Source organism: Cynoglossus semilaevis, chromosome 5, assembly GCF_000523025.1.
Source record: "Cynoglossus semilaevis isolate Cse_v1.0 chromosome 5, Cse_v1.0, whole genome shotgun sequence".
In the NCBI taxonomy this organism is placed as follows: Eukaryota; Metazoa; Chordata; class Actinopteri; order Pleuronectiformes; family Cynoglossidae; genus Cynoglossus; species Cynoglossus semilaevis.
Genome location: NC_024311.1, coordinates 310,812 through 330,095, shown reverse-complemented (window position 1 = coordinate 330,095; position 19,284 = coordinate 310,812). Strand labels below are relative to the sequence as shown.

The following is a 19,284-nucleotide window of genomic DNA, read 5'->3' as shown; positions in this document are numbered from 1 at the left end:
GAGAGAGAGAGAGAGAGAGCAGCAGTAGCAGCAGCAGCAGCAGTAGCAGCAGCAAGGAGACGCTACGTTGTCAGTGCGAGAGGACACGGAGCGCGACAAAGGTGTGGACACAGATTTGTTTGTTACGTTTCTGGTGGACATTAAAAAAAAAAGGAGCATTCAAATTTTCCAAAGCCACAGGTGGCCACAGGAGAGGGATTAAAAGAGCCACATGCGGCCCCGGAGCCACAGGTTGCTGACCCCTGTTCTAATTAATGTCCTGTACCTAAAAGAAAACACTTTTGTAAACAAAGAAACTGCTCACAGAGTCTCCAGCAAGTGGCGTCCAAACGGATGTCTGGCCCACGGAGTGTCTTTGTCCGGGTCTGAATCCGGACTCAGGTCCTGACTAGATGCTGCAGATGCCAACGCCCATACCTATGTTCCACAAAACAGAAGTCAACCGTGTGACTGTGTACTGAAGACATTTACAACATTTAAGTGTTTTATTGATGACACCGTACTGACTTCTACATACAGGATCACATCATTACGTTTTGTGAGTCATTATGAGACTTTGAGAGCCACACAGGCTGCTAGAGGAGGCGCCATTAGGTATGCAGTTCTTTTGGGGGGATCGAACGCAGAACCTTCTGCATGTAAGGCAGATGTGTAGGACAGTACAAAAAAAAAGGGGGGGGGGAGGGTGCGTAAATGTTCTTATGAACAAAAGTGGGCCCAGCAGCGAAAGTTTGGGAACCACTGCAAAAAGTACCGTATAAGAACGGACCATTTACCATGTGCCTCAACTCAATGCAGGGGAAAATAAATTTGCCACATGGTTCTCTTTGCTCTCTCACATACTTGCTAGTATACAGACAAGAAGAATAAGGGACCCAAAGTGCAATTGGTTTTTTTTGTGTTTATCAGAAGGAAAAAGCAGAAATTCAGTTCTTACCTTTGCCAAATCTATGCGTCCAACGGCTAGTGCTGCAGCGGCGTTCTTCTGACACATCTCTTGAATATCATTTACATTTAGACTAGAAAGAAAAGACACTCAGTTCAATGTAAATGACTGAATCGTACATTTTGTGACATATTTTAGGGTTTCCTCTGCTGTGCCAAACCAGTGGCACAGCTGAACATTGCTGCTTTATTATATCAGTCGCATTTGTACAAAGGTACAGTACTAAATAGTCTTTAGTCAAATTGGATCTTTAACGATGAATGTTAAAATTTTTTTTTTTTTTACAAAAACCCTGTTTGCCCCTTAAATTTACCTACCCACGCCACCCAAAAAAAAAAAAAAAAAAAAAAATTCTGTTTTTGTAGATGCACAAAAACAGAATCATGTTGTTTTTGTTCTTACACATAGCTCTCTCCCAGAGTTTTGTGAACGGGCAGTAAACACGAGATCTCTTGGATGATCACTTTGCCGGCCAGTTTGATTGGACGGTTGCTGTACTCCATCCCCTCTCTCTTCGTCTTAAATCTACGGGATTTCTGATAAAGGGAGAAGGTGACAAGACACAGGAGTAGGAGGGAGTAAGTAGGTCATAAGAAGAAAAAAAAAGCACCACTCAATTAAAAGTGGTATAGGAAGCAAATTAGTGACAGGACATTTTATTGATATGACAAAAAAAAAAAAAAAAAAAAAAAATTTAAAGGGAAAGTTTGTTGCTGAGAGACAGAAGCTATGACTTTTTTTTAGGTCCAATGCACTAAACATTATTAATCAAAGCCAACACATAAAAAGCAGGTCTTGAGTGTTTTCTACAAAAAAAGCATTAGTGTACATGGCTAGCACTTCATCTCTACTGATACTTGAACAAAAGTCTGTGCTTTTTTGGCTGTTGTTTTTATAGCTGCTTATACAGTGATTCGTCTGTTGCAATAGAGAGAGTGTTCTGTGCACAGCACGAGTGTGGATAAGATTAAATGACAATATTTATGTCCAAAAGTAAGATTTTTTTTTTGTCTTGCAAATTTCCATTAGGCCTCTATACCAGAGCTTTCCAACTTTTGTTTTTGAGCCACAGCACATTGATATTACATTAAAAAAAAAAAAAATCCACAGAGCACCACAAAACAAATATGCCGCAAAATGCACACGCAATACGATAAATTAAAACTATGATCTTGTAGTTTCAATTTACACTCACTTACTTACGCTTGCTTTTTCGGTGTGAACCCGGGGGCCTGTTTAGTTGAACACAACACTGATATACGAGAAAGGAAAGACAAACTAGGTTCTTCTTTAACAGCTTAGAGTCTTCAGTTCGTTTTTATAGCCACTGGTAAAAGAGTATGTATTGTTTATAGTTATAAGGAGGAAAAAAGAATTGTAAAATATGATAATTTTCCACAGTAAAACTGATGTACACTAATGTACTCGTGCATCTAAAGAATTGAAACAATCTGAAACAGCCCGTCACATTTTTTTTTGTTGGCTCAACCTTACTAACATTTAGCTGTTTAGGATTCAAGTCAGATATATTATGTCTAACTATATTTAGCTGTTTAGGATTCAAGTCAGATGCCTGCCCTGCGTCAGACCAGCATCGCCATATATTATGTCCAACTACTATACCTATACCGACCCATTGCGAGGACGCTGGGTTGGTACAAAATGTGAAGGACAACGGGAGGGTCAAGTACATTTTGACTCAAGTATTTTCTTTGCTAAATTGGGAAAAATTGAGAAAAAAAAATTTAAATGCGATGTAAAACAACATTCGTTAACTGAAAGTAAATTGTGTGGGATTGTGCCGCGGATTTCCCCACTATTTTAATGTAACCAGAGAATGTTGACTAAGAGACCGACTCTAGCCTGATGATGGCTGGTGGCAAACAAAAAAAAAAAAATGGAAGTTGAGGATTGCCAAGCACAGAGCAGATAACTCGGAAAGAAAAGGAAATCCCGGGCCATGTCTCATCCAGCTCTTTGTTTTCAAATGTTAATGAGGCAATAACTTTTTATCATGCAATGCAAAACGTGCCTGCCCCTGTCAAATCTTAAGTGTGTGCTTTAGTGGCTTGAATTTACAGTATATGTTCAAATGGATCATAGAGTTCTCAACTTATGCCACTTTGTAGTTTTGAATTGTTGATTGAATTTACATTGTTGCAGATTTGGGGGAAAAAAAAACAAAAAAAAAACGGCTGTATATGACAGTGAAAGTCAGCTGGTACCAGCAGCTCATACAGTGATTTATACAAAATATACGTTTAGCTTATTTATAATATAGCCATATATTTTTAAAAAAATAACATACTTCATATGTTTACTATATACATTTTGTAAGATTTTTATTTAACTTGTATTAAATCTAGAGATCCTGGAGAATACTTTTTTTTTTAATTTAGGTCAACAGCTTCTAATTTTAGTAGTTAGGTTCAAGCTTGAGTTAGTCACAGGGCCGTTAGGTAATCAGAAAGATGCTCATGACATCCCAACTCTGTTATGAATAGAATAGCATGAAAAAGAGAGAAGAAAGAAAGAGAGAGAGAAGTGATGAAGGGATAGAGGCTCAGTACCAGCCAGTCGTGAAGGGATTGGACAGACCAGCGGCGGGTGGCAGAGATTGGGAGCTTCTTATTGAAGGAGAGTGAGAAGGAGATGCCCACGGCCACATGGGGAACAGATAAGTGGTTGTAGGGGGGAAAAAATGAGTAAAAATGAAAGAAAAAAATATCAGGAAGACAAGAGAAGGAATGTTCACACAGAAACACCAAGTTTCACAACCAAACATCATCACTTCACATTTCCAACCCCTAATAAATGGATGAGTAATTCGTTGTGCTGCCCAGTGTTCGTGCACTCTTCTAAAAAGCTACTGTAAACTCTCTCTTTTGTTTATTCAATTCAGTATAGATGTATCTCATCTAATTTAATTCGATTAGTTAATTAGTAAAAAACAAATGTGGGCCTTGTTTATTTACTTTAAACATTCGATTAGTTAATTAGTAAAAAACAAACGTGGGCCTTGTTTGTTTACTTTAAACACGCGTTCCGTCACAGAAATGACTTAAAATGCTCAACGTAAGTGACCTTATTTGTTATAATAGTTAAGTGCTTATTAAAACTACTAAAAGTACGCACACATTAATAACACAAAGATTCAATTAGTCGACTGTTTAGCTACCTTAGCTGTGTTTATGGCTAACTGGAGTACCTTGCAGTCCCTTCTTTGAGATAATGGATCTCTCATTAATTAAAATCAAGATTTCTAAAATAACCAAGTTTTACTTCTAAAAAAAAAGCATTACATTTAGAACCATCAGTAACATTCCAATAGGAAGCGGAAATAAAACAGTTGTGACTAGAGTCGATACGTAAACCTTTTTGTAAACATTTTTGTTTTGCTAAAAAAAAAAAAAAATTTGCATATTTCATTTTAGATTTTCAACCATGCAACTGTGAGGGGACAATTCTCCTGGACGTCTAGCACAGAACTTGTCAACACAAATGTGCAAATTTAAACAACAACCTCCAACACCAGATTGATTGCAGCCAACGTGGCATTTGTTACTTTTGGGTAAGTCTATCAGTTATAGCATAACAAAGGAATTTCAGGAGGTAAGGGAGTGTAGTGTTCAGAGAAGAGAGGTCGCAACAAGTGAGTATTTTCAGGAGGTCAGTGCAACGGAAAATGGCAGGTGGCTCTTCTATAGAAAGGAATCTTAAAATAATGATTTGTGAATAACGTCCGGCCTTGTAGCCAGATGTCAGGTTTACAATATTTGTTGTTAAACGTTATCGCTGCATAGTCACTAAAAACAAGAAGTTTAAGTAAAGAAGGATTGGAAGATTATATAGTGTGCAGATAATCCATAAGTGGTAAGTGTAGCGAAGTGATATCATGTTGATTTAATGGTGTGCAGATAATCCATAAGTGGTAAGTGTAACGAAGTGATATCATGTTGATTTGATGGTGTTACTCTAGATCACAGAAGACAACGATGGTTAGTGGAAAAAAAATAAATAGTAAAGGATAGGAGAAGATTCAAAGGACGTAGGGAGCAAGTAAAAGTGAGATAGTGAAGTACTGTAAGGCTAGACAGAAGGTTTATGATGACCGACAGAATATGAGACATTGGGACTCTAAAAAAAAAAAAATGGTGAAAATATTGTCAATATTGTTGGCTAAACACAAGAGATTGACAAGGGAGTATTAAAACAAATGAGGACAGATTTCATTTTGAAGGTCAGAAGATACAACAGTTCCTAGCTTGTTATTAAACTGACCAGACATGACACTAGGGGGGGTGTAAAGGGCTTCCAATGCTGTAATGCTTGAATTATGTTTGCACAAAAACAGAACATTCAGTTTTCCTCAAGAACGGCTCTGTTTTCCTGAGCCCTAATTAACCGTTTTGTTTAAATTTAAGCAACTTATTCGATATTTTTTTAACCATTAACTTTTGTATTATTAAGCAGTAAGTTTCATTTTTTTGGTGGTAAGAAAAAAAAATTAGGGAAGTGCTTTGGAGGCCTAACCCTGCATTTTTCTCTTGGACTTGCAAAAGCAAACTATTTACTTTTCAAATAGTGGGCAGCCCCCCCATCAGTGATCAACTGTCAGTTCCTTCTAGTTTGCTGTGGTGAAGCAGTGGAATCTGTGGACCATGGTGTCCACTGATGACATCATACTATATCATCAGTGTTGGAAGAGAATGTGAAAAGGTAATGAATGATTAGAGCAGTGGAATGAAGATTAGTAGCAGAATGAAAAGTTATTTAGAAGGAAGACAGAATACAGTACATGTGTTAGTCAGAGTGATGTAGGTGGAAAGATGAGGCTGTGATGAGCAGGGGGTAAAGAAGATAGATAAGATTAATTACCAAGATGGTAAGAGGTGGAAAAGAGGGTGCATGGATGGATGGCGACAAGTGTCAGGATGATGTGTGTGTGAAAGGATTGGTCAGACATGTTATGAGAAATGGTTTGGAGGCAGTAGTCCAAACACTATGTGAAGCAAAAGACGGTGGCATTTTATTGGGAGTTTCCTGGTTGGAGAAAATTATTAAAAAGAGTTGTTTTAACTACATCCCTAACTTTCCTGTTGCCCGGCAGCTCCATTTTCCTCATCCTTTGTCCAGATCTCTCCACTACCTCTTCTCAGCACATGTTCAAAACCTTCTCACCTTCCCTCTTAAACTCAAAACTGCTAAAACCTTTACTGTCCCTTTGATATGTTCATTTCTAACCTTGCTGATCCTAGTTCTTTTTCAGTGAAAATGTATTGGACCGTTTCTGAACTTTTGCATCTGCAGTTTCAAAGCAAAAAAATCCTATCTTTAGTACTTTTTATGGTCATTAACACCAAACTGCTGATCATTGATCTGAACCTATTGTTTTTGCTTCTCTCCCAAAAAATATTTTCTACATCATCATTGTATGGCTAATACATTTTATGCCACTGTTGTTACCAAGACATGACAACTTATTTTAGTAACGATTATTTGAATGAGGGCTTTGAAAATATAAACAGGATGCAATAAAGCATCTTTAGGGACATGGGGGACACAAACACAGATGTAACATGAAAGTAAAGTGGGGAAAAAGTAGCCAGACCAGGGGTCACCAACCTTTTTGAAACTGAGAGCTGAGAGTAATATGAAGAACGACTTGTTTAATATAGACTTCACGATGCAATAGTATTTAAAATGAACTAACTCCGCTCGGTCAAGTTCTGGGACAGTCGATAACTAACACTCTTCTTACCCTAGTCATTGCCCCCATTTAAAAAAAACCCATTGCAAGTGTAATTAATTCAAACTATTTTTGACCCCTCTTGTTGACAAGTTTTATTTTTATGTGCTTAACAAGTGTCCTTGTTGTTTTATGTGCTTAAATTATGTTTGTTTGTCAGATCATTTCGTTAACTACTTCAAACAAGCCCAAGTGCACAAAATAAAATGGACCAAATTGACCAGAACCAATACACAAAGCATGTGTCAAAGGAGGGGTGTATATATCGATCTTAACTGGATTTGAACTTGTGTAATCATACATCTCAACCAATGAGACCACAATACATGTTTAGGATCGTCATAGCCATAAATGAAAGGAACAATGTAAATGGTACATTTATTTGACAAAAAAAAACCAAAAAAAAAAAAAAAAAAAAACCTTCCTGCAGGCCATGCTTCCAAATTTCCTCTCGATTCTAAAAGTACTATGACTATGTTTTGGGTTTTTTTTTTTTTTTGCTTAAAGCAACAGGTTAGTGTGTTTGTATCCTGTTTTTATTACAATTATATGATATATAATATGCATCTAGGCTGTATAATCTAAACAAAAAACATTAAGTATAAAATATCTAAGTATGTAGGGTAATTTAGCTCATGTAAAAGAAACCTGGACGACAGATAATCTTCGCAAATCACAAAACAACCTTTGAAAAATTTGAATTCCTCTCGAGTCTGAGGCTACTTTCACACCGTTTTGTTTTAATGTTAAAACCCCAAAACTGACATGCGGTGTCCATGTTACTGAGAACATCAGATGTTGAGATGCCTAACAATATTCAAACAAACTTAAACTAATGTCACGTGGACAATAAATAACTGTACGTGCAAAAGTGCTCGTGTGTTCGTGTGTGTTTATATCTCACCCGCTCTTTATAATAAAAAGACGAAATCGAGACAGTGTCTTTGTCAGATCGCGTTGGACTTCCACTGTACAGCCGCAGAGTACTCTGAGACTCTGATCGCATCTTCATTGGCGTCAAAACGCCACTGTGATAGGCGGACAGTGCTGACAGAGACCTACAAAACACATTTAACACAGTGGTTTGTACACAAAGCACTGACATTTCTCCTTAAGAGGACGTTTCTATTTATAAAAAGAGAGAGAGAGAGAGCAGTTAATATCTGATTTACGGGTTTTATCTTAACCTTGGGGTTGGCTCTGTGGGTGGAGCGGATCGGTGCATAGTGATTGGCCGTGTAAAGTAAACAAGACAACCAGTCCCACAAAAACGAGCGCCCGAGGTCCGTGGGAATGGGATGTTGGCGTCCTAAAAAAAACCCCAAAAAAACACCACTTTAAAGGGGCATAGCATTGTGTCTAGTGTTGAAAAGAATTGATTTCCATTACTGATATGCTGTTCTCTTAATAGCGATTCAACGTATTTTCAATATGATACTAGTTTCAACTGTGCTTACCTGGTAAGAGCCATACATGTTTGTTACTCGTGGAAATGCTGGTAGCGCAGGTGTGACTGGGTTAGAGAGGACAAATGGACCAGTGGCCGGACCATCTTCCTGAGTCTGAGTGAGGGGACATGGGGGACACAAACACAGATGTAACATGAAAGTAAAGTGGGGAAAAAGTAGCCAGACCAGGGGTCACCAAGCTTTTTGAAAGTGAGAGCTACTTCAAAGGTACTTTGTAGTAATATGAAGAACGACTTGTTTAATATAGACTTCACGATGCAATAGTATTTAAAATGAACTAACTCCGCTCGGTCAAGTTCTGGGACAGTCGATAACTAACGCTCTTCTTACCATCGTCATTGCCCCCATTTAAAAAAAAACCATTGCAAGTGTAACTAATTCAAACTATTTTTGACCCTCTTGGTGACAAGTTTTATTTTTAGAACATACCCCACAGACACCTTAATTAGTCCATGGGGGTTACCAAGTGCCCCGGGGCACTAGCTTGGTGAATGTAAATGGTACATTTAGTTGACAAAAAAAAACAAGTTAAAACCAAAGTCTATAGTAACAACAACAATGAATTTTCTTGTTATCTCATCGTCCTTTGAGTGAGAAGTATTACTTCACCATAAACCAGTACTTCTCATGAAGACTGCTGCCCCCCCCCCGTGACCCGGTAACAGAAAAGCGGACAAGGATGGATGGATGTACAGCAGTGTGCCACTGCTATAAAGCTTGAATGATAAACAAGCCTCCAGTCACAAGGTGGTAGCAACTCATATAGTGCTATGTATTGATAGGAAAATACATATTATAAGGTTCTCAATAGTATTTAAATTAGTGGGGATGTGAAAACATTTCTGTTCCATGGGGGGGGGGGGGGGGGGGGGGGGGGGGGGGGGGTGATGACAGAAAATAACTGAGAATCCCTGCCATAAACCTATGATGCCAGTAAATCATCAAATAAAGCAGCTTTTTGTTAATGCCCATTCAGCTACAAAATTGCCATCATTACTCATCCTTTAAAGTATTATTAGGTATTATTATTATTATTGTTATAATTATTATTATTATATACATTTCTCTCCTGACAATTAACTTTGGCTAAATGAAACAAATGAACAATGCTGTCTGATTGTCTGTGTGTGTGATTGTGTGTCTGAGGGTTGTTTCATATGCACATACGTATATTATACAGTTTATGCAAATGCGTACATACGCTGCCTTACCATATCTGACTCCAAACAGGACACTAGCTGACGGACACACGGCTCAAGACAGTTCTGATTTCGCTTGACTTTTTGAAGGGAAGTGTCAGTCAGAATCTTAAGAGAGAGGAAAAAAAAAAAAAAACATAATTCTAAAATCAGAAACATACACCGTCAACAAAACTCAGGTCATCCGTCTTCGCCGACGTGTGTGTGAGAGATGGCGTATAACTGTGCCTCGAACGTGTCTGACACTAAAAGACTTTTCACAGTGTGCTCTTATGCCGGTAATTATCCATTACCTTTTGAATTTTTGTCTTCATCGTAGAGGGAATGGTGGTTGGAGGAACGAACTGGAAGGTTGGTGGAGTATTGTTGGGATACTGGGCAGGAAACTTCATCACCAGATGAACCTGATGGCTGCCAAAGTGGGCTGACACCACACAGCTGCAGTTGACTGCGTCCATCTGGACACAAAATGAGATGGTCCGTTGCATGCTGGTTTAACGAAGAACCTTGTTGAAAGGCTAAAGGTGTCGACTCAAGAAAACAACAGGTGTAACTATGTAACAATGTACACTGCACACATTTGAATATCATTGCAAGTGTAACTGATTCAAAAACCACCAGTAACAATACAATTGTTACTGTTACCCTGTGGGCACCTTAGGTAGTCCATTGGGGCTACCGGATGCCCCCGTTGGTGACCCCTGCTCTACACTTTTATAATACAGTCTTGAGAACCATCACCGACAAAATCTTTTTTTCATAAAGTGGTGCATGGGATAGCATACAGTGGTCCCTCTAATAGGTAACAGGTAAAAGTCTCTATTCAGTCATTCTTATGGTTACAGTAATGTAATGAAAATCAAATTTAGATTATGTAGTAAATATTTTTTAATTTCTGTGACAGCAGTTCATCCATTTCTCGCCTCAGACAATTGTTCAGTACCTTATACATCCTTACGGGAATTCCAGTCTTACCTCCACATTAACATTCCTGATCTGCAGGTTTACCAGTGAGAACTCTTGCTGCAGGGTCTGAGGGAGACCTGAACCACCTACAAGTTCATGACGAGTTGGAGAGGTGCTAAGGTCTGTGATGAGGGACATTAAAGAGGTATCAGTTAAAAGACGAAAGGAGAGAAACAAAAATCTGGGAAAAAGGCTATAGACCCCACTCAGTAGAAGAGATTTTAACAAGAAGACCGTGAACCTTATATCTCCGGCAGTGTCTGGTATCAAGGGTGAACCCACTTGCTACAGCTGTACTGAAATGGGGGGGGTGTGAGGAGCTTCCAATGGAATATGACACACTGGACATACGTGTACTATTGCTGTAATGCTTGGACGATAACAAGCCTCCAGTCACTAGGTGGCAGCAACTCATACAGTGGTTTGTACAGATAGAAATATACATATCAGGGTGTCAATAGTATTTCAATTCTCATGGTGTGGGTCAGGGGTCAAGGGAGGAGGATGTGAAAACATTTCTGTCCCGATGAGGGGACAAAATAAATGTCGTATAAACATGTTCTTATCTCACCCCGGAGGTTTCCCGTGGTGGGGACTATGCTGTTTTGACTCAGTGGCTCCTGGGAAGACAAAGAATTGCTGAGGTCCAAATTCAGAGACATGTCCGCCATGAGGTCCTCCATGACATCATTCAAGCACAGCTGCACAACAATAATCAATTAGGATAATGTATATTGTATTGCAACAGAAAGGTTGTGTATTCGTTCATCACACTGACCCTCTGTAACTGAGGATCCACCCTCCAAATTCTCAGAGTCTGATCTCTGGACCATGTGACCAACTGATAATCCTTAGAGTCTGCAAGAGTAATGACATCATTGGAACACTGGGTTTGGATTTAGATTGTAAATCGTCGGCTTGTATCTTGTATCAGAATTAACACAGGGGTTACAAAGGTTTAACCGTCTGTGAAATTTGTATTTTTATAATGAAAAATCTATACTTTTATGTAAGAGCATGTGTGCGCATGTGTCCTTCTCTATGCCATACAGGACATTCCCCAGTTGTACAGCAAAACTGTGGGCCTAAAGACTTAAAAAAGGAAAACAGGGAGAAGATAGAGAAAGAAGAAAGAGACAAGAGGAAAAAAGAGCAGTAGAAACAAAGACAATGTGACAAAAAAACGATGGTGAACAACAGAGAAAAGGATAGGAGGTGGAGAGAGATGCCTGTAACTTAACTGCGCTGGATAAAAAAAACGATCTAGACTACTAAGAACCTACATAGAAAAATGAGAGACCACACTTAGGTCTCCATTTTGACATCAATGCTCTTATATCTCCGTTACCATATCAATTATATTTTATTTTACATTTTGTGTAAGATATACTTTCAGTATAAATCTCATTTAAAGCAGAATTTAACATGAGTAAAACGCTTAGTACAAAAAAAAGTAAATCAATAATAATAGACAATCTAGCTTAAAGTGAACCACACATCATAAACTGAAGATATTCAATCCAATGGTAGGACACTGCCTACCGTACAGTGGAAGCCAGAAGAAACTAAATTGGGTTTTTCCATCAAATAAAGTTTAAATATTGACACAATCACCTTGTTTCTGCGGCCTCCAGCGGAATTCCAAAACCACATCATCATGTCCAACGAACGCGTGTACAGGACTGTTGAGGTCAGACATGCTCCACAACAACAAACTGTTTTCTCTTCTCAGCTGAGGCACCATCACTGTGACCAAACCATCAGAAAATGGCTTTGAATAAGAAACACACAAAATGTATTTAAAATCTGCCAAAGAATAATAAATACATTGAACTAAATAAAACTCTCATATTAAACCAAGTCATACCATATAGGCTTGTGGTCAATCACCTACCGTGTACCTCGCCTTCCAAACTGGCACTTGACAGGATAGAACATTCAGGTACTTTCTTGGCTGTCTGTAGTCCCAAAACTATATATACATATAAAACATACGGTTAGTTCTTAAAATATATCAGATGTATGTAAATATGATAAATATGGTAACTTTTGACTTATTGAAATCACAATGTCCATCTCTCACCCTCACTGAGTTGTCCTGACTTGATGTGGCAAAGATGAATTCATTATCTGGATGCCAGTCAAGGCCATGGATTTTGGACAGGTGAGCAGCAACATACTCTACTGCCGTGTTTGGTTTCTGTAAAAAAAAAAAAAAAATGCAGATTACAGAGCGATGAAGAATGGGAAAAAACAACACGAAAGAAACAGGTGTTTTTTTGGTTTAAATGAGCAGCTTTAAATATGTATGACTTATAATTATAATTATTATAATTATATCCAATACTCAGGATCCACAATAGTGTGACAAAATTGTATAATTGAATATCACACAGCTGGGATCTCTTCTGCCACCATCATCTAATTTCAGTGATCAGGTATTAAAAAAAAAAAAAAACAGTATGCATTTGTCTTTCAGTTTGTTTTAAATAAGGTATTTTAGAACAGTGCAAAAAGCATTTTCAAAAATGCAAAAATGGCACCTCTTGGTGGCCATGCAAGTAACAAAATCTGACGCTTTTGATTTGTTTTCCTTAAGACACCTTTAGCATAGTTTCTTAATAAAAAAACCTTATACAAAAGTATACTTAGAGTGCAAAATGTTGTCTTGGTTTTTTTTATTAGCTCTCAATTAAAAAAATACTAAAAAATAAATAATAAACATTTTTCATTTTCTGTTTCAGTTTTAAATACTATTTAAAAACAAGGTGAGATTTAATAAAACAGAACATTTTTCATTTTCTGTTTCAGTTTTTCAGTTTTAAATACCTAATTTAAAACAAGGTGAGATTTAATAAAACACCAGCAGTCAAGCACAACTTGAATGAAGTCAGCTTTTTTTCTCCTTTAGAGGCAGAACATTTGAATAGTTCAAACACGGTTCTTTATTTGATATTAACCAAAGAGCATCCGTAAAAAAGTTAAATGCATAACTATTAACTTAACAGATTAGAAAAGAAAATATTGTTATTATTGGTTTATACTCCGCGTTAAATATATTGGTATATATATATATAGATAATTAATTAAAAGGTATCAAATTATCCCCAAGTATGGAGCGCATCACTTACTCTTTTATCCCAAATCCGTACATCTCCATCATGACTGGATGCAAGTACATGCGAGTTCCTCTTGTTCCACTTCACTTGGGATGCACCAGCTACATAAATAAGCAAAGAAAAACGACAATCAACAACAACAAAAAAAAAAGGTGAGAACACAAAAAAAAAAAGAGTCAGGCAGTTTTGTTCAATACAGATTGTATTCTGTTAGCAAAGACGTCTTTTGTCTCACTAAACGGTCTTCCTGGCAATGTGCTTACCTGGCTCTGCAATTTTTATTTCTAATGTCCAGTACTGTCTACATGTCAGTTTTTAATATAACATTAATCTGCATTCACAGGCTGTAGAAAAGTAGAACCTTCCCCCAATCAATACCCTTTGACTAAGGACTATGTCTCTACTGGCAGACCTTCACATGGTCGGACATAGTATGTTGGTCGGTTGGTTGGCAACAGCCTTTTTAAGGATTTTACTGAGGAAAGAAAGGATAGAGGCCAGTAGTTATTGAAATGAGAATGGGTTTAAACTGGGCTTCTTGAGGATTGGAGTGATGGAAGAAGTCTTGAAGTTGATAAAAAAAAAAAAAAAAGTGGGAGGGGCTGCCCTCAACCATTGTAGTGGACATGGGGTCCATTGAGCAAGGCTGTGCTAACCAGCTTGGTGATAGGGGTGGCATTGGGCTTTTGTATATAGGATATACAGTATATATTATAAGCATTGCGGTGGACAGTGAGGCCAGTTCTCTTTGAGAGTCTCTCCAGCTGATGACCTGCTACCTTCAAGGTACAGAGTTCATTGGTGATCCATGGCGCAGGGATTTGGGAGGGGCGAGGAAGAAGAAGAAAAACAGAGCACACAAGAACAAATGCTGATCCAGGCCTCACTCAATCTCATTTTAAAACAAATTTACATAGATTTGATCCCCAAAAGTGCTTTGCTACTGTGAAGCACTTTGGTTGCTTTGGGATGTTGTAAGGGGCCATTTAAACAAAAGTGCAATGTTAGGGTTTGTGTAGAATTTCCAAATTTAACTTGTGTCTAGGTATAGAAACTGTTTTTTTTTTTTCAACCCATCCAATTGTTGGAAGGAGAGCTATTGCAATAAAAATGTTGAAATAAAAAAGGAAAAAAAAAAAACATTGCAATTGACAAAATACATGGAAAACAGGGTTATTTTGTGAGAAAATCCTGTATTTGTATTTATTTCATTGTATTGTGAGGGAGAGGTAATGTCACCCTGACAATGGATTTAAATTAATCTGAGTACTCACCAACAGCAGAAAGAGCCCCTGTGGGTTTACGAGTATCACTGTGGAGACAAACAAAGTCCAACACTGTTAGCAATAGACACTATACGTTGGTATATTAATGTTAATTGGGAGTCATCACCATGTCACCTAACAAAGAGTGTCTCTGACCTGGTGTCCCAGATGTAGATATAAGTATCTACTGAGCTGGTGACCAGGACCTCTGCCTCAAACCAAGACCAGTCCAGATCACTAAAGGAAGAGCGCACACATTGCAATACGTTAGGGAATTTAATGTTGTGATTTAATAAACAAATAGAAGTAAATAAAAAAATAATGTTCAGTAAACACATTCACTTCAATTAAAGTGCCAGTAAACACATCATAGAGAAAAAGAGAATACATTTTAGACAATTACTGAATACATGCATGTGACTATCAATGAAAATGTTTGAAAGTAGTCACATTTGGGTGGTAAACACATCAAATGCTGACAGTAAATATATTACAGTCACTCAGTAGCACAACTTTTGGTCAGTGTTAAGTTTCACAATACATGCAGATAAATATTACAGTCAGTATTGGTTAACACACCACAAAGAACAACATAGCACAAATAGTGCATAATGTATATATGTGTATATATATATATACACACATACACACACATATATACATACAGTACATACATGTAATTATATATCATAGTGGGTACGAAAGTATTCAGACCCCTTTAAATTTGTCACTGTTTCATTGCAGCCATTTGCCAAAATCCAAAACGTTCATTTAATTTCTCATTAATGTACACTCAGCAACCCATCTTGAATTTTTGCAAATTTATTAAAAATGAAAAACTGAAATATCAACATGGTCATAAGTATTCAGACCCTTTGCTCAGTATTGAGTAGAAGCACCCTTTTGAGCTAGTACAGCCATGAGTCTTCTTGGGAATGATGCAACAAGTTTTTCACACCTGGATTTGGGGATCCTCTGCCATTCTTCCTTGCAGATCCTCTCCAGTTCCGTCAGGTTGGATGGTGAATGTTGGTGGACAGCCATTTTCAGGTCTCTCCAGTCAAGAAGGTCACAGAGTTGTTCCGAAGCCACTCCTTCGTTATTTTAGCTGTGTGCTTAGGGTCATTGTCTGGTTGGAAGGTGAACCTTCGGCCCAGTCAGAGGTCCTGAGCACTCTGGAAGAGGTTTTCGTCCAGGGTATCTCTGTACTTGGCCGCATTCATCTTTCCTTCAATTGCAACCAGTCGACCTGTCCCTGCAGCTGAAAAACACCCCCCCCACCATGTTTCACTGTTGGGATTGTATTGGGCAGGTGATGAGCAGTGCCTGGTTTTCTCCACACATACCGCTTAGAATTAATGCCAAAAAGTTCAATCTTCGTCTCATCAGACCAGTGAATCCTATTTCTCATAGTCTGGGAGACCTACATGTGTTTTTTGGCAAACTCTATGTGGGCTTTCATGTGTCTTGCACTGAGGAGAGGCTTCCGTCGGGCCACTCTGCCATAAAGACCCGACTGGTGGAGGGCTGCAGTGATAGTTGACTTTGTGGAACTTTCTTCTATCTCCCCACTGCATCTCTGGAGCTCAGCCACAGTGATCTTTGGGTTCTTCTTTACCTCTCTCACCAAGGCTCTTCTCCCACGATTGCTCAGTTTGGTTGGACGGCCAGGTCTAGGAAGAGTTCTGGTCGTCCCAAACTTCTTCCATTTAAGGATTATGGAGGCCACTGTGCTCTTAGGAACCTTGAGTGCTGCAGAAACTCTTCTGTAATCTTGGCCAGATCTGTGCCTTGCCACAATTCTGTTTCTGAGCTCCTTGGGCAGTTCCTTCGACCTCATGATTCTCATTTGCTCTGACATGCACTGTGAGCTGTAAGGTTTTTATATAGACAGCTGTGTGCCTTTCCTAATCAAGTCCAATCAGTTTAATTAAACAAAGCTGGACTCCAATGAAGGAGTAGAACCATCTCAAGGTTACACGTTAAATATGAGTGTCACAGCAAAGGGTCTGAATACTTATGACCATGTGATATTTCAGTTTTTCTTTTTTTAATAAATTTGCAAAAATGTCTACATTTCTATTTTTTTCTGTCAAGATGGGGTGCTGAGTGTACATTAATGAGAAATAAAATGAACTTTTTTGATTTCAGCAAATGGCTGCAATGAAACAAAGAGTGACAAATTTAAAAGGGTTCTGAATACTTTCCGTACCCACTGTATATAGATGTAATTCTGTTAAATACCTGATGACACGGGTGTGTCCTTGTAGAGAGGTGTTAACTTTACCACAGCCATCCTTCCATGAGTACAAATCAACACGCTGGTTGCTCTAAACAAACACAGAAATTTTTTGTTGACATCAGATCTTGAAAGAAAACTTGGTCTCATTTATCCTTATTTATTAGAACAGAACTCACTGAGGCTGCAAACACATGTGACTCCGATTTGTGCGGATTCCATTGGACTGTTCCCACGTCCCATTTACTCTGTCTGCTGATTTTTCGAGCAGGTTCAGACGGTGCCTCTAGGTTTACTATATACAAGAAACGTCGCCTTAAAAACAAAACAAAGAAAAAAGAGAGGTTACAGTATCAAGTGAGTATTAACCCATCATCAACCCCCCCGACTGCTGCTTTTGTCTGGAACTAATGACACATATTTAAAGACATTGGTTCATAAAATATGATACTGCTATAGAACACCATGTAAAATATGTCTCAGTTGTCTTTATCTCAAGACACATTCCTTTCTTTTTTTAGGCATTGTATTTGTTTTGCTTGGCTATTGCTTTGGCACCCTCGGATGCACCCGTAATAACATACAATGTATTATGTGACAAAGCCCGTGAACAATAATTTTCTTAATCCTGTGAATTCCTATTCTGAAAAAAGTATTCCTTTGATATTTATACTCTTTTTTTAATACTGAATGTCTAGAGCAAAGAAAAAGCATAGTAAAAATTGTCAATTGTCTAATAATTTTAAAACCTTTAATCTACTACATTATTTATTATTTTCACAGTTAGGATGTCAATGTGCTATATTCGCCCACAATGGAAAAATGTGGTGCAGTAAGGTACCTCTACTCACCCAGATAGCACGGCATGAGAGCCAAGGCAGTCCACCGACATTGCAGTAGCCTTAAAAAAGAACACAAAGAAGATGAAGACAATGAAGAAAAACAGAGGTAAAAGTATAGAAGGATGACAGTTAAGAAGGTTAAGAATGAACTTTATATTTTCAAATTTATTTTATATATAAGTGTAAAACCAAGTGTGGGAAGAATGAACTTTATATTTTCAAATTTATTATAAGTGTAAAACCAAGTGTGGGAGGGTATTACATAAAGGCAGAACAATAAATGAAAAGCACAGAGTAAAGTATGTTCATTTTAAAATTATTGTATTTTTTAATTGAAATGTTGCTTCATGGTTTCATAATGATTGTTTTATATATGGAGTTTGTAATTAGGGAGTATTATGACACCTTCTCACTAAAAAAAATAATTTTACTAAGGTTGTCAGAAATAAACTAATAGATGTCTAAAAACATTTCTGTTTACCAAACATCCGGTTCAAATTACAGTTAGTATGTTGAACATGGCTGACACAGCGCCACACACAGTCCTGGCATAAGTTGTGCAGGGAGAGTAGTCACATTCTGTGGCTGTGTTTAGACACAAATCTTGTTTGCCAAAGCCTTCTGGGCACCACCCACAAGTGCTACAGTTTTTGATATGCTTTGATTGACTGTACTCATTCACCTTTTTCAGCTTCTAAAAGTCAAGTTGTTTTTTTTGTTTTGTTTTTGAGAACACAATGTTACAACATTTAACTTTCTGATATTATTTTGTCCATTATCACTCCCACACAAATCTATGTTTGCTAAATTATAGCTCTAATGTACAAGAGAGACCATATCCCCACCAGAATCATAGTTACTATACACTCAGTGGCTCAATTTGAGACTGGTAAGTGCTGGGTTCCAAACCATGACTTAAATCTTTGGTTCCCAAAGTTTTAATTTACAGGTGATGAAGGTTTAATTTTGTGGAAACGGTTAAATTTAAGGAATGTGAATTGCATTTATTAGTAAATGTATCCCTCTGCATTTCGTTTTGTTGGAATCAGCAATAAAACTTCGTTTGGTTTTTAAATAAAGTTCGGTGGACCAGAAGTTGGTGGGTCGACAATGGTGCTCTATCACATCACGTGCATGTCCATAAGGACGATCTGTTGTAGAGTAGACAACGCTATACACAATCTGTGGCATACATTATTTAACTCACCAATAACCACTGTTTGTTTAGTTGGCGTGGACTAGACCGTTAAATTATAGAAACATTGTTTGGCGCTTGTCCCAAGACATTCACCTAGCTTCACTTCTACAACACTATTTTCCATTCCAATTTTTCACTCGCAGTGAAAAATATAAAGACAAGTACCTGCGCATCTCGGAACTCCACCACCACTGTCTCGCTGCTCCAGCGAGCCGCCATCTTCTCTACATTCTTTAGACAACAAACTGTCACGTGACGCCGATTGCGCTCCACTAAACGTGTTATACATGGT

General features: G+C 38.0%; 1 protein-coding gene across 4 annotated transcripts in view; it reads right to left on the bottom strand.

Annotated features, from left to right (window-relative positions):
* The window catches only part of wdr59 (WD repeat domain 59), a 23,361-nt gene extending 4,079 nt beyond the window's left edge, over positions 1-19,282 (bottom strand). Inside the window, exons 1-22 of one of the 4 annotated variants that reach the window (XM_025055422.1) lie at positions 19,158-19,282; positions 17,804-17,853; positions 17,132-17,267; positions 16,958-17,043; positions 14,870-14,950; positions 14,723-14,760; positions 13,461-13,549; positions 12,413-12,529; positions 12,224-12,301; positions 11,944-12,100; positions 11,108-11,187; positions 10,901-11,030; positions 10,339-10,451; positions 9,657-9,821; positions 9,376-9,471; positions 8,153-8,257; positions 7,883-8,004; positions 7,600-7,753; positions 3,517-3,573; positions 1,349-1,482; positions 938-1,019; positions 305-417 (exon numbers count right to left, since the gene is read on the bottom strand). In XM_025055422.1, the coding sequence (XP_024911190.1) occupies positions 305-417; positions 938-1,019; positions 1,349-1,482; positions 3,517-3,573; positions 7,600-7,753; positions 7,883-8,004; positions 8,153-8,257; positions 9,376-9,471; positions 9,657-9,821; positions 10,339-10,451; positions 10,901-11,030; positions 11,108-11,187; positions 11,944-12,100; positions 12,224-12,301; positions 12,413-12,529; positions 13,461-13,549; positions 14,723-14,760; positions 14,870-14,950; positions 16,958-17,043; positions 17,132-17,267; positions 17,804-17,853; positions 19,158-19,211 (2,237 nt within the window). In that variant the 5' untranslated portion in view covers positions 19,212-19,282. The remainder of the gene's footprint in view (positions 1-304; positions 418-937; positions 1,020-1,348; positions 1,483-3,516; positions 3,574-7,599; positions 7,754-7,882; positions 8,005-8,152; positions 8,258-9,375; positions 9,472-9,656; positions 9,822-10,338; positions 10,452-10,900; positions 11,031-11,107; positions 11,188-11,943; positions 12,101-12,223; positions 12,302-12,412; positions 12,530-13,460; positions 13,550-14,722; positions 14,761-14,869; positions 14,951-16,957; positions 17,044-17,131; positions 17,268-17,803; positions 17,854-19,157) is intronic. The other 3 variants (XM_025055420.1, XM_025055421.1, XM_017032711.2) reach the window with 3 other exon arrangements.
* Between the last annotated feature and the right edge of the window lie 2 nt (positions 19,283-19,284).